General features: G+C 38.8%; 1 protein-coding gene across 1 annotated transcript in view; it reads left to right on the forward strand.

The window, feature by feature from the left end:
* Positions 1-17,108, forward strand: part of LOC112175859 (probable leucine-rich repeat receptor-like serine/threonine-protein kinase At3g14840) — a 44,861-nt gene that overhangs the window by 1,759 nt on the left and 25,994 nt on the right. Inside the window, 11 exon segments of the mRNA XM_040510170.1 lie at positions 4,108-4,179; positions 4,271-4,339; positions 5,479-5,550; positions 5,652-5,723; positions 14,582-14,653; positions 14,757-14,828; positions 14,922-14,993; positions 15,082-15,153; positions 15,230-15,301; positions 16,207-16,278; positions 16,533-16,589. Coding sequence (XP_040366104.1) covers positions 4,108-4,179; positions 4,271-4,339; positions 5,479-5,550; positions 5,652-5,723; positions 14,582-14,653; positions 14,757-14,828; positions 14,922-14,993; positions 15,082-15,153; positions 15,230-15,301; positions 16,207-16,278; positions 16,533-16,589 — 774 coding nt within the window.

The raw sequence follows: 17,108 nt of genomic DNA on the forward strand, positions 1-17,108 counted from the left end.
GCGACCATTTGCAAATGCAGGGAACTCGCAGCCTACCTAGAGCAGACAAGGCACATAGAGTGCATAAACCAGCACGAAGCCCATTCCTTCCTACTGAACTATGGCAGAAACTTATTAGAAACAACAAACATACTATCAAAATACAACTATTAATTAAACAACTAACAGCAGCAGCCCACCAGCAAGGGCCCAAATCCTTGGGCTTGGCCCAACCTCCAATCTCCCCAAAGGATGCTAGGGCAGTAGTCACCCAATCCGGCCACCAACTCTGCCTCCAACGAGCTCCAAGCGTCCAACCCCGCCACCAATTCCTCTGCCAACGAACCGGCACCATCAACCCTGCATAATCACATCGCCGCCTATTGATCTCGGCCAACATCTGAGACCGAACCTCAGGGCGTGACAGATCCCTTTTGGGATCGCCTCTGCCAAGAGATCGAAGCCCCGATCTACTCAACCCAATAACCTCATGCCCAACCCGATCACCGCAGGAGACAGTGACCCCTGATCTCGCCATCGACCAACAACACCCCCATGCGCTTAACCCTTGTGATCGCCCATGACCGGAGAAAGTCAGACAGGAACAGATCCACCCAACCCACCCTCCACCTCTCATCCACCTTTTCTGGGCCACGCCTAAGACAGAAACCCCCGCCAGAGTGCCCAGAACCATCACAGACCCGTCCGACGACGACGCGCCGCCGAATGGAGCATCACTCTCTCTCAAAGACACTAGGCGCGTGAGGCGCGTTCTAAACCAAAAATGTGCTTGTCTCTTATTATTCTTTTTTTGTCGGTACTTAAATTTTTAGATGTCTTTTCGTTTTTTATAAATCCTCACTAAACACTTTTTTTTTTTGCTTGCTAGAGTCTTTTGTAAAGACTCGGTATTATTTTGAGACGTTCTCCTCATACTTATTGTAATCTGGGAGTTTAGATTTTTTGTAGTTTCATTAATGATCAAGGTCCAGATCTCAAAGAAAAAAAAAATAATGATCAAGACCTAAGAACCCTTAATAAACACTTTAATGAGTTTATCAACCCTCCAAAACCTCTTTTGTCCTTATTGGAAAAAGTTTTAGAATAAACGTCCTTACTGGAAAAGTTTAAAAATTATTTAAATTAATATGGCAAACTTAGAGGGAAAATTAGGCCAATGAAGGGGTAGCTCCTAGGGTTAAAAAACAAAATGAATCCAGAGTGATAAATTTAGCATTCTTTTCAGAAGAAAAATCAAACCTTACAGACCGACAGACACAAACACTTGATATCCATCAAGGACAATGGTCCAGAGTCCAGACAAGCTATGATTGATAAGTCTTGGACTGGGAGGTCGTCCATCGAAGTCTTCTCTTCTAGTCTTCATGGACTTATCTATATTTATTATATATGAAAATTATGTAGTATAGTATAACAATCACGGCTAGCTACCTTGACAATAATGGCAGCGAGTCGACATATCTTGACTTGATCTAAGTCATCCTTTTCGGTGAGCTCGTCCCATCTTTGATAAAGACCCAGCCCAAGGCCCCAAGCGACTCGTGAAGGAAGCTACAGTCTGGCCCCATCCATAGAGCTTCGAAATTTGCGGGTAAAAAATGAAACGCAGAAAGCTAGAACACTCCCATGCGGATTGCGGCCTTGCATGCACTGTATTTGAATGAGAAATGAAAGAAGATTACGATACTTGATACGCTCAAAGTGAATGTCAATTTAAATTCTGCATCAGATTGTAGTTAAGAGTAAGTAGAGTATCGTTTTAAGCCGAAGATTATACAATTCTGTCAAAAACGTTAAACAAATTAGTATTATTGACAAAGTATGAAATAAAAATAAAACAAAGTATATATTTACGGAAATTACAAAATAAGGGGGTATTTATAAGAGTTTGTATTATAATATAATTATCTAACCTAAGTGATACAAGTGATCAAACAAATTTGAATCAAAATAGAAGTAGATGAATGAAGAAGATGTAAGATATAGTTATCAACCATTAACAGAAAAACTGAATATCAAATTATAAATCACGAATCAACATATGTTGAAGATAGAAATCAATCAAGAATAGAGTTAAACACATATAAAGTTCTTATTACTTCCCTTAATTAAATTAACTAGATGAACGCACTATAGTTAACCCTATTAAATATGCAATGCTAGTCATAGAACGCTACTCACTAACAAAACATATTTAATGCATTAAGATCAATGAAAGTTTGATTGATTTAAGCCAAGAACACAAGTTAGAACACTAATTAAGCATGTAAGACTCATTGTTGATTTACCTAAGGAACTATGTGTTAAGACCTAGAACGCTAGCAAATCTTACTTTGGAATCAGATATATGAAAATCCTAATTGTTTCGAACCAACTAAGATAAACACATAAAAGGTGGGATTGAAGAACAAAATTAACAAAAAATCATCAACATATATATCATGAAATTGCAATTAACAATTTGAAAATCCTAAAACGTTTATCATGCTTCATGGTTATAGAAAACTAAACATCAATACATACTCTTTATTCTAAAAAAAATATTGAAACATCCATTTAAAACAAAAACCTAGAACGCTAGTGAAACTGTTTTTAACGTTACAAAACATAAGAAACCAAAAATAAAAGACAGAAAGACATGGTTACAGTACTTTTGAAGAGATTTAAGGACGCAAGAAGGTCTTCAAAGGTAGTAGACGTTGATGAGAAATACGGAAGGAGATGGAGATGATGGAGCTTGCTTCTTGGCTTCAATGTTTGAACAATGGAGAGGATCCGAAATTTAGAGAGTAAAGGGGAGGATGGTGTTATTTGATTCAGGGTTGAGAGATTTAAGAGTTGTGGAAGGGGTGGACGTGTATGGAGGAAGAGTGATGGTATGAATCAGGTGAAGGAAGATGTGTAGGACGTCCAACATAGGTGTGTGTGTATATATAGAGGAAGCTTTAGACGTCAACCCTAGATCTCGTTCTTCAAATCTGATTCAATTTCCTTCATTGTGTTGATGCAGATTTTCTCTTGAATTTTCTCATTGGTCCAGATCATCATGGCTGCAATATATCCTCAAAATCAAATCAAATATAGAGTAGAGACTTTCCCAAACTCGTCCAACACTCTCCTTATTTGCGCAAAACAGATTCATAGGCAGATTGATCTTCGTGTACTAAATCAGCCATAACTTCTTCTAGAAAATTGATATTGACAAACCGTAAAAAGCATTGGAAGCTAGACATCTGTAGCTTTCCAAACATATAAATATCATAATCTGCATCCTTCTGAGCTGCTCTCAAGACTATGTCGAAGTTGGGCTTATCTGCACATGCAGATTTCCTAAATTGAATCGGATTTGATTTTGATGCGTATCTTGTGTCCAATTAGGATTCCTTGTCTAATCTTGATTGCTTTTCCGCCACATGCCTTGACATGTCGTCCATGACATCATCTAGAAGATTCATGAATGTTCTTTATGCTCTCCTAGCCCACTCAGGTATCCTAGTATCATCAGGACTCCTAGCTCCAACATGTTTCATAGTCCAAATAGGACTCTTGCATTTTCGCCATTTCTCATCATTTCCATGAGCTTGACTCCTAGTTGACTCAGGATTCCTATTTCAGCTGAGATTCCTTTTTCTAGTAGAACTGAAAAAAAAAACTTAATTATTCCATTTCTTGATCATTTCTGCGCCATTTCCTCCTTGCCTTCATTTTAGACTCAAAAGTACCTAAAAACAAAAATTAAGTTAGAAATGATAATGTTAAGAGAATAACTAAGTAAAATGTAGAGAAAATAGCATTAAAAACATAGCAAATATTGCTCTCATCAATACTTATTATACAACAGTGTACTAAATAATGATTGAAGCTAAACTAGAGCAATGTGATTTCGAAAATAAATGCACTCCCAACTGTTTGTAAGTAAGCAGAGGCTCGACATGGAGGCCTGGTTTAGGTCTCGCAACAGCAGCGCAGCCATGGCCACCTGATCGAGGCCGGAAGAGGGACGTCCGCTTCTAAACGGCTATATATATATATATATATATATATATATAACTGCGGAACATGTGTTTGTTGAATTACATTTAAGCTCTTTTTTGCGATGGAATGCAGACTTCTGAAATCTCAAGATTTGCAAGGAACACTTCCGTTAGAGTTGGTGAGGCTCCACTATCTCCAAACAATGTAAGCAAAAGAGGACTTTAATTTGGTCATATTTAATATTTATTTTAAATTTCTCTTAACATTAAATATTCTTTCTTTCATTCTTCTTTAGTGATCTTACCCGTAACTTTCTGAACGGAACCATCCCTCCACAATGGGGCACCCTGCCACTAGTTCACATGTATGTATTCTCTTTTCTCTCTTTGCGCGCGCGCACACATATACGCATATAAAGAGGGTCCTTCCACTAAGGGATACTTTTTTTTTTTTGCCATTTTAAGGGATCCCTTGTGGGACCCATGTTTAATCGTATTTCAGCATCGCGACCATTCACTTTCTATATCCTAATGTATAGATCATTTTTGCAAATTTTCAGCCAAATTGATCAGCGGCTAGGTATTGAACTAGATTAAATCAATGAACGAATAGAATCTATCCAACCTGAACCGTTCATGTTCATAATTGTAAATTGCAGTTTTAAATGCCTTAATGGTTATCAATTTGGCTGAAAAATTTCAGAGATGATCTACTCATTTATAAGTAGGAAACTGAACGGTTAAGATGTGAATATGTGATCGAAAAGTTGGTCTAATGAGTGATCTCTTAAAATGGCAAAAAAAAAGGGATCCCTCACTAAAAGGACCTTGATATATATATATATATATATATATATATCATATCCAGAGCGAAGGTTCGCTTTGAAATTAAAGTATGCATTTAGAGTTTAGGGTAACTTTTCGGTCGCATATCCACATCGTGACCGTTTAGTTTTTAAAACTAGTACTGCAAATTTTCAGTCAATTTGATGATCTTTAAGGTATCTAACTCGCTTAAACCAGTGGACGAACTAAATCTATCCAACCTGAATCGTACTAGCTTTAAGGCTCAATGCCTTAACGATTGTCAATTTGGCTGAAAATTTGCAGAGATGATTTATATATGCATTAGTACCTAAAACTTTGAACGGTCGAGATGTGGATATGCGACCAAAAAGTGACCATAAACTCGAAATGCACACTTTAATTTCAAAGCGAAACTTCGCTCTAGATATGATCTGTGTGTGTATATATATGTTTTTTTTTTGTGTGTGATATTCATGTCATGTTCTTCGGCCATTATATATATTGTCCCCTAGACATCTACAACTCTGAGACCTAGTTGTTCATTTGTTGGCCTTGAGCATTCACGAGCCATTTGGATCATAAGTATTTGAGTATACGTTGTGCAGTTCATATAAATCGTATTCAATCTTGGCCAGTTTATATGTCAGCTAGCCATTTCTTTTATTGAGGTGCTTCTAACATTTGAGTAATGTTGCAGTTCCCTTGGTGGAAACCGCTTGACAGGTTCCATCCCCGTTGAGCTTGCAAATATTACCACCATGAAAATTTTGTGAGTCTTGGTGAAACCATGGTTTCTTTTTTCCCTTACTTCATATATGAAGTTTTTGAACATATTTTTTTCAATTAATGAAACTGATCTTGTTTGTGAAGGACGATCGATGTCAATTATTTTTCTGGAGGTCTTCCTTGGGAACTTGGAAAATTGCCTCACATAGAATTACTGTAAGATACCCTATTAGAAAATTTCCCAGTAATTAGTTTATTTGAAGTCTCTTTGCATTAAACCGATTCAGATTTTTTGTTTTCCCAGCAAATCAACTACTGTGTTTGTCACACCCCTGACCCTTGGTATATGACTAAAAGAATTATCCAATAAACTTCAGTATAACGAATTCAAAAAATTTGCTCAACTGAAACAGACTTGTTTAATTCATAAAGAAGTTGACCTCAAATTTTTTATCATATTTCCTCTTTTTCCCGGTTAGGCCTTATATCTCTCAAATTAAGGCCATCGAGAACACCCAATATCAAGCAGATTCCCTATTAGGTTTTGAGTCTTTCACCCTAGGAGCACAATCCCTACTTAATTATATCTCGGGCCTAACCGAAATAGTTTTCAATTCACACAATCCAGATTTCAACAAGTTTTATCAACTCATTTTATACTTTAGCTACCCGTAATCAAAATACCCTAAGACTTGATATATGGATGGCTGTAAAAAGACTTTGATTCTCAAGTAAATAATAAATAATATATTATTTTAGAGAATCAGAAATTGGGAGAGAATAACCACGGGGTTATGGTGGAGTGGTCGAAGGTCTCAGTCTGGAACTCCTAGGTCTGGCTTTCGAATCCCCTCTCCTACACCTAGTGGCCAGTGGAGGCAGTTGGGCCTGTTGCTAAAGTCCCACGGTGGAGGGATTAGTCCGGCTGTGCTGGGATACCCTCCATGGGTGCGTGTGTAACTAACTTGCTAATGTTACTTCCCCCGATCAAAAAACAAGAAATTGGGAGAGAATAATCTGTACTTTCATTGATAATAGGGGCTCTTTATATACAGAATTACGATCAAATAATCTGCGTCTTACAAGAAAACTGAATCGTACAATGATTGAAATATCTCAATAGATATTCGTAAGACTAACTGTATTTCAACTCTAGCAAGTAATTAGAGTTTGGGCCAGACACACAAACTAGGTGTCCTTAAACACTCCATTTTTTGTCTCCCAAAGGTGGTGCTCCTTTCGTTGCCTCGTCAAAAATCTTGCCTAGTAACAAAAACCTAGTGGGACAAATATAACCTCGGTTGAAGAAAAAAAAAGAGTACAACACACCCTTCACGTTTCGAGACCATACATGTAGACCTCTCCCCCTGATGACTATGATCGCGGGGGTTCTGATAACTTCCTCAAACCAATGCTAACAACATGTTTCTCGAAAGTGGATTTAGAAAATGATTTAGTGAACAAGTTTGCCACATTGTTCTAAGATTGAACCTGGTTCATTTTGATCTTGAGGAGAGTCTATTGTTGCTGATTATAGAAAACTTGGGCGATATATGCTTGGTGTTGTCGCCTTTGATGTAGCCTTACTTCATTTGTTCAATACAAGCAATATTATCCCCATAAATGCTTGTAGGCTCATCTGTGGTAAACTTCAAACCACAATTACTTCGAACATGCTAATTATGGATCTAAGCCATATACATTCAATAACTGCTTCGTGCAGAGCAATAATCTTTGCATGATTTGAAGAAGTAGCGACTAGGGTTTGTTTTATAGACCTTAAAGATATCGCGATCCTACCCATGGTAAACACATAACCAGTTTGAGGACGACATTTACTTTGGTTAGAGAGGTACCTAGCATCAGAAAAACCTTCCAAAACTCTAATGTTGTTTTGGTATGGGGATAGGGGACGTAGGCCACTATCTGCAGCGATCCTGACATGTGATGGGTCCGAATCCATCATATTTCTGTAGCGATAGAAAAACTCATATCAATCGTACCACTCAAGTATCAAAAGATATCTTTAACACCAGTCCAATGGCGTTGCGTTGGAGTAGAGTTATATCTAGCTAACATGTTTACTGAAAATGAGATATCCGGACTTGTCTATTGAGCTAAGTACAATAATGCGTCTATTGCACTTAAGTAGGGCACTTCTGCCTCTAGCACATCTTCGTCATCATCCTTAGGACAAAAAATGATCATTTTTAGGATCAAGACTACTGACGACCACGGGGGTGCTTGAAGGCTTGAAATTGTCAAAACGCCTAAGCATCCATCAATACAGTGCTCAAGTTTCAAACCAGGACAAAACCGTGTTCTCTCAAGATCCTTTATCTCAAACTCGGATTTCAATTGTTCGGCGGTTTCCTTTAACTCTTTAAAGGCTTCCAATGAAGTTCATGTCTTCAACATAAACTGTGACAAAATCTGAAAACTTGACATAGAAATGCGTGGGCATTGACATATCCCTTCCCAATCAAGTAATCACTAAGTGAGTGTTTCAACCTCATTGCAAATGCTCTCCGTTGTCTTGAGCCACTTGACTTGGGTAAGTGAAGCCCATAAGGAACCTTCATGTATATTCCGTATCTAGATCCCCATAAAGATATGTAGTGACCACATTTGTAAGCTGCATGTTCAGTTATTCAGAAACTACCAAACTGACAAGGTAGTGGAGAGTAATGACATCCATTATGGGAGAACATGTCTCCTCATAGTCGATTTCATGGCGTTTGTGAGAAGCTTTGCGCCATGAGGCGAGTCTACAATTTCTTTTTCTCATCATGCTTCTAATGAAGACCCACTAGTCAAAAGATTTTATGTTAGGAGGAGTCAGCATCACTGGCTCGAAAAACCTTCCTCTTCGTTAGAGAATCTAATTCAACCTGAATTGCATATTTCCATTTAGGCCAATTTTCTCTATGTTGCCATCCATCATTCATCAACAGAGCATGATTTGATATCATCAGACTCAATAAATTCATGCGCAATGAAATGCTCCAATACATCATCAATAATGATGGAGTTTCTATCCCACGTCTCATGTATACTAATATAATTTTCAAAGATCACTATATTTTCAGGAATAGGCTTTGACGTTGAGGCATCCTCCAATGATAACCATAATCCAGAACATCCTCATGAGACGGATTTTGAGTGTCGATGATCAAAGGATTGGGTTGTGCCAAAGTATCATTTGAACCCACCGGCCTCCCACTCTTTCTAGCTGGGGCCATGGCCTGTGACAGCAGAGTGCCATTCTCTATCGCGTTGGTGCCATGCGTACCTCCGTGTAGGGTGGCGCTACATCCTCTTATAGGGATGTCCATCGTTGCAGTCACGTTGCAGCAGATATGTGTGATCTGGCCAATTCAACATGGATCGAGATGAAACATAGTGGGGAGAAACCATGACAATTCCTGTCGTTCTTGTTGAATGTTGACGTTCTTATCTTCCCCTAAGAATAGGAAGACTGTCTCATTAAAGTGACAATTCCACAAGACATGCGGTAAAGAAATCGCTTGACAAGGGTTTAAGTGGCGTATGATCGTTTTAGCTTTGAACCCAACGTATATGTCCATTAGTCTGTGACGACCCATCCTGGTGCACTGTAGCGGCGTAATTGGCTCATAAATCGCGCACTCAAATATGAGTAAGTATGAGATGTCAGACTCGTACCCAGTCACTGGCTATAACGTAGAGAAAGGTTGGGTGGCGGTAGCTTGTATTCGAATTAGCATAGCTGCATGCAATATTGCATAGCCCCAAGAGGATATAGGGAAATTGGTGCGCGTTACCAATGTTCGGGCTACCATCGTAGTCATTTCCTCGAAACCATTTAGGTGTGTATATAGGAATATGATGTTAAACATCAGTCCCAATGATATCCAATAATCATCGAAAGTCTTCAATGTAAACTCTCCACCATTGTCAAGTCGAATTGACTAAATGGGATGATCCGAGTAGTGAGCCCGTCTCCATATGATTTGTGCTAGGAGTGTAGCATAAGCAGCATTACAAATGGATAATGGCACGACCCACGTGACCAGCGTGTTTGCGTGTTAACCAACATCATTTAGTATTTAAACGGTCTGCAAGTTGGTTGACTCAGTCCATAGAATCCCCTTAGATTCTATGTAAGAACGGAATGAGTATTTTCGTATCCTTTGCGTAGGACGATCTCAGTCCTAATTTCACTAAGGAACAAGCTTTGCAAAATGAGCGAGGGGCCTTAGAAGCAAGCAATGAGGATTTTGGTTAGGTCTGAGAGTCTTAAACACTATTAGAAACAAAGTTGGTGACTACAACATCACCAATGGCGTCATCACCATGATGGACTCCATACATGGTGTCATGGATAGGGATGGCGCCAACCCTAGGCCGGCGGTTGACAACGGCGGTGGTCCAGGAATCAACCTTTGATTCTTGCTTTGTTTTGCTCGAATGGATGTCCATGTGAAGTCTTTAATATATGGATCTTCATATCATGACTAGGATAACCTATCCTGTCATGTGTCCAAACGCAAGAGATCTTCTCTCATAACTTTTTGGATTTAATAGCTCGAATAGTGGTGACATATAATCCACTAGACAGACACATAAGTTTCTCTAAGATGCGCCTTTGTTATCACTTATTAGAGGTAATGCAAAAGAACTCTTTTCTGTTCTCAAGATGCATTTCTGCATGGCATCTGTTGGCTCGAATAGCTCAATAGTGTTTGATTTGTCCTGAGAGCGTAGAGAGCTTCTGTGATAGTAATAAAGGTGCCAATTTGGCAAGAGAAATTGGGTCATTTCACGTCCTCGAACTAATCTTGATGGCCCAGCCATAGTAGTCACAGAGGAATATGCTCAGAATTTAAAATGGAGTCATAATGAAAAGAACTCGAAATTTTATTCATAAGCCAACGGTGTACATCATTGTTTCTAAACCATAAAGAAATCTAAACTGAAACTAGCTAATGCTAAACAAAGGTAGTCGTTTGACTTCTTTCAGTAACTTCAAAATAAATATGATCACGGAAGTAGAGAGATGTCAGTGGAGCAAAGTTTGCTTAAGTACCACTTATCTCAAAATTTTGCTAGACATCATACTCACTTTGGATGAGGCTAATTGAAGAAAAACTAAACCAATGACATCTGCTAATAATACTGCGACAATTACCTTATTACATCTCTTGGAAAATCAAAATGGCCAGTCTCTTGATATTGGCCTGATTTGAAGTCTTCCACCCTTAGCTCAAGATCACCTTCTTGATCCTCTTGTTCCATGTAGTTTGCTTCCTTTGCTTCACGATACATCCTATATGAGTTTGTAAAATTCTGGAACGCATTATATGCCTTTGTCCAATGTCCCAACGCTCCACATCAAAGACAAACATCTCTATGGTTAGGCTCCCTTAATGTAGGCGCTTTTGGGGCGCGATTTGGATGTCTCTTATGGTTGGTGGTGCCACCACCATGGTTCCATGTTCGCTTATCTAGGCGGTTACCTTCCTCAATAGAGCAAGAATATAGACCAGAACGTCCAGAATTGTTCTATAATTAGGGTTTCACTCTTGGCTCCCTCCCTTAAGGGCGCGACTATAATTGGACTCCAGATTAGACTTGGTTCCCACGGGTCTCGAATTATAGTTTTTCACAAGGATATTGTCATGCTTCTCAGCTTCATTCATGGCTCCAATTTGCTCATAAAACCTTGTGATACGTCCTGCAGTTACATCTATACGATAGTTCTTAGCAACCATCAATGCAGAGACGGGGAAGGTAGAGAGAGTCCTCTCGATCATCATCGCATCTATGATATCTTTTCCATAGAATTCCGTCAAGGATTTGATACGAAGTGCTTCCAAGTTATAATCAAGAACTATCTTGAAATCATAGAGGTGGAAATTATGCCATCTCGCTACTAGGTCAGGAAGCAGGGAGTCACGAACGTTGCCAAAGCGCTCTTCGAGTAAGACCCACAGTCTTTTGGGATCTTCTTCATTCAAGTACTTGTATTGGAGTGAATCATCCATATGACTAGTCATTAGGATGACGGCTTTTGCCTTGCATCCATAGCTGCTGTATTTGCTTTCGAAGCTTGAGCCTGGGCTACAATAGGCACGTCTGGAGAGGGCTCAAGAATTGTTGATAGAATCCCTTAAGCCTTGAGATGTTGGCGGACATCACAAACCCACTTATGATATTCAGTGCCAGTTGTCCCCAATGGACCAAATTCCAGTGTGTTCAGGTTATTCATCTTGAAAAGAACAAGAAAAAGGGGTTAGTTTTGGAGCAAAAAGGCTACTACGAAAACAAAAGAAATTTCTGAGCGTAATCGCTCCCAAGAAATTTAGTTCCAAGAGATCTTAGATTAGATCGAAGCAATGATGTGTGTGGTCGATCGTATATTCTCTACAAACTCTAAGTTTGGAGATCTTAACAAACTATAAGTTTGGAGATAGCATGAAACCCCACAGTTCGGCTTAATCTTCCCATAAAAGAAGCAGTGGGAGGTAGAAGAATGGATGTTGGAAGTCCTTGAGAAAAAGAAGAGAAATTGAAAAAAAATAAAAAATGTGAACTTTTTGTAAAATTTACCTCGAAATAGGGTCGCTGGAAAATTGGCAGGAATCTCGTCGAAAAAGGCTTGTCGGAGGCCCGTCTGGTCGCTGGTAGCCGGTGGTGGATGGTAGTTGGCCTGAACTTGACTGGAGCTTGCTAGGAGTGAGGCTAACCAATGCAGGTGAGGTTATTAGTCTGTCCTTGAGGGGAGTGAGGCTAAACTTCTATGTAGGAGCGGCTATCCGTGAAGGATAGGTGAAGCAAGGCTAGTTCGAGCAGTGCCGGGTGAGGCTAACGTGGACGAAAAGAGGCGCTAGCGAGGCTAATGCAGGTGCAGAGGCGCGCTAATGCAGGTGCAGAGGCAAGGTAATGCTAGCAAAAAGAGGCAGATGCACTGGCGAGGCTAACCCGACCCGTTCATTGGTTTGCAAGATTTTCCGTGGTTGGTCCGGTGGTTTTCCGGTTGGTTCTAGTGGTTCTGCCACCGGTTCTGGGCTTCTGGGATCAAGGGTTTCAAGGTGTGCGACGGAGGCAGTTAGGGTTTCAAGGTTTTGGTAGTTGGGGTTTTGGTTTCTTGGTTTCAGGATTAGAGTTTCATGCTGATAACGTGTTTTAAGAGATCAAAAATTTGGGAGAGAATGATCTGTACTTTCATTGATAATATGAGACTCTTTTTCATCTGCATCTTACAAGGAAATTAAATCGTACAATGATTGAAATATCTTAATATATATCCGTAAGACTAACTGTATTACAACTCTAGCAACCGTATTACAACTCTAGCAAGTAATTAGAGTTTGGACCAGACACAGAAACTAAGTGTCCTTAAACATATATTGATTAAATCTAATTAAAAGGAGTTCACCTTAAATCTTAATCAGTAATAACTACACCAAAATATTAATGAATTTAGTTTTAGAAAATTTCAAATTAGATTTTTTTTGAAAGAAAAGTTCATTGAATTAGCGATTGAAATTGCTTAAGAGTGCATCCCAATGGGGAGCATACAAAGGCCAGAAAAGCCTAGGTGTTAGAGCTAAGATAGAACAAACTAAAAGATGTACTACATCACCCGGTTGTTCTTGTACAATAAAACTCTGCTCTGAAACTTTTCTAGAAAAACTAGCAAATTCAGAAGGTAAATCCTCATCATCCTCAGGACAATTACCAACAACGGAACCATTGTCATGACCTTGAAAATTGTAGACCCAACAATCAGAATTTGCGATCCGGGCATGCAAAAGATCAGCAAACCAATCAAACCTAAACTCGACTCAGCATAAGGGACACTGCTCGCCAATGAATGCAATTGTGGTACTCACAGCGTGACTATACTAAGACTTTTTATAGAATCTAGGAAGGCTCGATCCACTTGAAAATAACCGCAGTACACTTAGAGAGATAATCCAACGTAACATAGAGCTAGGCAAAGGGTCACCCGGGTCCTAAATCCAAACCCATAGGAAAGGTTGGCCCAACATATTGGCGTGGGCCCAATACCAGCCTACTAGGAACACCCGGATTACTCTGGGCACCCAACGCAGGGCACCAAGAAGCTCTGCCATCTCCGATCCCGGCAATGACCGCAACCAAATTAAAGCCCAACCTTCACCGTGCAAGGAAGCAGAAGCCAGCCTTGCCCAATGTCGATGTCGCCGCCCGAACCAGATCCAAGTTAAACCCAGCAGCAGCAATCCCCATCGTGCCTGCACCCGATCTCTCTTCCACCAATCACCGACTAGGATTGGCAGCACATCGATCAGAGTACCGCCGGGATCCCACAGCCTCAGACAGCCTCAAACCTGAAGCCATAGCGCAAAGAAAACCCACCCTATCAGATCACTCACCGTTGGAAGAAAGTTCCGTCGAAAGATGAGTGGCTTGCAGCCATGGAGAGGAAGGCTTGTGCGCTTGAGCGGACGCTGGAGAGGAGGCGCATGAAGCCTCCAGAAAAGCCACCTATCAACGGCGGCGCTAGGATTTAGCACGGAAGCCATCTTTGAGAATATGATAAAATTTCAAATTAGATTGTTTTGAAACGTACTTTTTTATTAAATGAGGGAAGCTATGCGTAAAAATTAATTATTTTAGGTAACTTGTATTAATGGGGATCAGTTAAGAAGAGTCTTTGTTCTCTCTCTCTCTCTCTCTCTCTCTCTTTATGCTCATTTTCATATTAATCGATAAAGTCTAATAATAATTGAAAAAAGATGTAGGTCCACATGTAAAAGTTGGAGGTCCTACTAAAACTACTCACGGTGATATTTATACCCTTTTTTTAGATGACACGTTTTCCCTCAGGCAACTGATAAAGCCCCTTCCAAAAAAAAAATTAAATTAAATTTGGAAGGGGTAAATAGAAGCAAAGTCCCTTCCAAATTTAATTTAATTTTTTTTTTGCCTTCTCAAAACAATTACTTCTTGTGATATTAAATAATTCATTAATTTCATAAAAAATATCGGGTTATCACAGCTTTATCTTTAATTATATACAATTGCTTCCTCCCTTAATTTATTAGGGGTCTTACCTCGAACAATTTTACTGGAGAGTTGCCGAGTACTTTTGCAAGGCTTGCCACATTAAAGGAGTTGTAAGCTCTTATTTTCTTTTTCCCCTAATCCCCGACTCGGTCATTATTTCTTCCATTCCGAGAATAAATTGGTATGCTTTTTCTTTTTCTCATCATTATGCAGTAGGATTATGGACAATTCCTTTTCTGGGGAGATACCTAATTTTATTCAAAACTGGACAAATATTGAGAAACTGTGAGTATATATACGTCTTTCATGCATGTCATCTTTGCTATTGCTTGATTCTAAATATTTTACTAACTTGTGATTTGTTTATACTTTATACAGATGGATTCAGGCTAGCGGTTTGACGGGGCCAATTCCTTCTGGCATTTCTCTTTTGACAAATTTAATCGACCTGTTAGTTCGGCTCTTGATGTCTTGCAGAGTTGCAGGTTATAAATTCAAAGAGATTATGAATAACTCATTCATCAAGTTTAACTTGCAGGAGAATTGCTGACTTGAATGGACCTGAATCATCCTTTCCTCTACTTGAGAATATGAAATATCTGAGGACACTGTGAGTTAATGCTTACATGACAAACATTACTGGTACCAGAACTCCATGCAAACTCAAAATTTTCATTCTGTTACAGGATATTGAGAACTTGCAATATTAATGGACAGCTACCAGTATATTTTTCGGACATGACAGAGTTGGCAACTTTGTTAGTACAGATGTCTTGTTCCTTTTTTTACTTTCTCTGTCTTATTCACTATGTTCTTTCTGGATTTTGTTCTTCTACTAATTAAAGGACGATCTTGGCATTAATGCATGGCTTAGATGATGTTAGAGGTACGTAATATGCCTGTGCGGACTGCACGTACGGTGTTTAATCGAGGAGCCTTATGTATGCGAAAGAGAGCAATGGGTCTCTTTTTGATGCATGGACACAGAAAGTTAAATAGAAAGAGGGAAATGGAAGAGGAAACAAGGAGAAGAAGATAAAGAAACATAAGTTTAGGGTGCTGTAGATTTTGACCCCCGAATTGGCATCCTTCAGGACTATCATACGTTTCGTTGCTTATATTTTACATGTATTTCTACTGTTTTTCCGTGTGTCTAACTGTACATCTTTCTCTTATGCATAGAATCTAGTTAAATCTTTCCCATCCTTACGTCGCTGGAGAATTGGTATGCTGAAAAAGCGGATTTCCTTAATTGTAGAAACTGTGTGCTTCATCTCTGATTTCTTTGCATCACATGTTAATTACACAACCACATATGCTAATCATGTTTTGGGGCTTCCGTGATCGGATGGATTACCTTTTCAGATGAACAATTAATTACTTCGATTGAAGTTCAGACGACCTTATAATTGTCCTTTGAGTGGAGATTATAATGGTGGAAAGGCTTTATCAGTTGATGACATCATACTTTTGGGGCTTTGCTTTACACAGTAATGTGGTTTTGTGTTGTGCATGTGTTTCATTTAAGGCCCCGTTTCTTTAAGCTGTTCGGAAAATATTTGGTTGTCTGGCGTCATATTTATCCAGACTCTTTTTTGTTTTTAAATTACATTTTTATCTGAAGAGCATATTTAGAATGCATCTGACATTGATTTGTTTGCAGAGACCTCAGCTTCAACAAGCTAACTGGAAGAGTCCCAAGCAACTTTGTTGCTCCAAATAAGTTGGATTACATGTAAGCGCGCAATTTGATAACAGATTTAGACTCCCTTCCATTTGAGGCAGGCATTCAAGATGGAAAATAATGATTACACTGCATCCAGTCACAAACACACACACGCACACATATTTTCATGCACTCATAATTGGTAAAAACATGTAAGCAAATCCTTTAAGCATAAAATTTTTAATTACGCATCAAAAAAAAAAAAAAATCTTAATTACGAACATCACGTACTTTACTGAATTTTATTGGTACTAATTATTTAGATTCTTAACTGGAAATTTGCTGAATGGATCCGAGCCTGAATTGGTAGCAGACAACATGTAAGTTTCTCTTTTCAATGCTAATATTTTGTCACTTTATAATGGAATTTATTCTATCTATTTCGTGCTGGAATAGTATATATTATAGATTAGTAGATGCATATATGGTTTGACATGAGAGTTTTGGAGCTTTATTTTGCTATATACACATGAGATAGGAATGAACTGTTTCTGTATTAAGATATCTCATGATAACTGGCATTAGAGTGTTTGTTGCATACTTAGATGATCCTTTTGTTCAATATTTGGATGTTTTAACAGTATCCTAAAGGATCTTTATTCATCCTAAACTTAATGTTTTCCTCATATTAATTTCAAATGAAAACCTCGTACACATTAATTATAAATTAGAATGCTTCAATTCATACATTCAAAATTAGCATTTGAACCTCTCTATCTGTTTTCAAGTGATGGTTGACTTTAGCAACTCATAAGGTATGACTAATAAGGACAAAAAAAATAAACTTTTTGTTCTTGTTCGGGAGAGCTGCAATTTAGTTTCTCCTCTGTAGTGATCTT

Source organism: Rosa chinensis, chromosome 7, assembly GCF_002994745.2.
Source record: "Rosa chinensis cultivar Old Blush chromosome 7, RchiOBHm-V2, whole genome shotgun sequence".
Lineage (NCBI taxonomy): Eukaryota > Viridiplantae > Streptophyta > Magnoliopsida > Rosales > Rosaceae > Rosa > Rosa chinensis.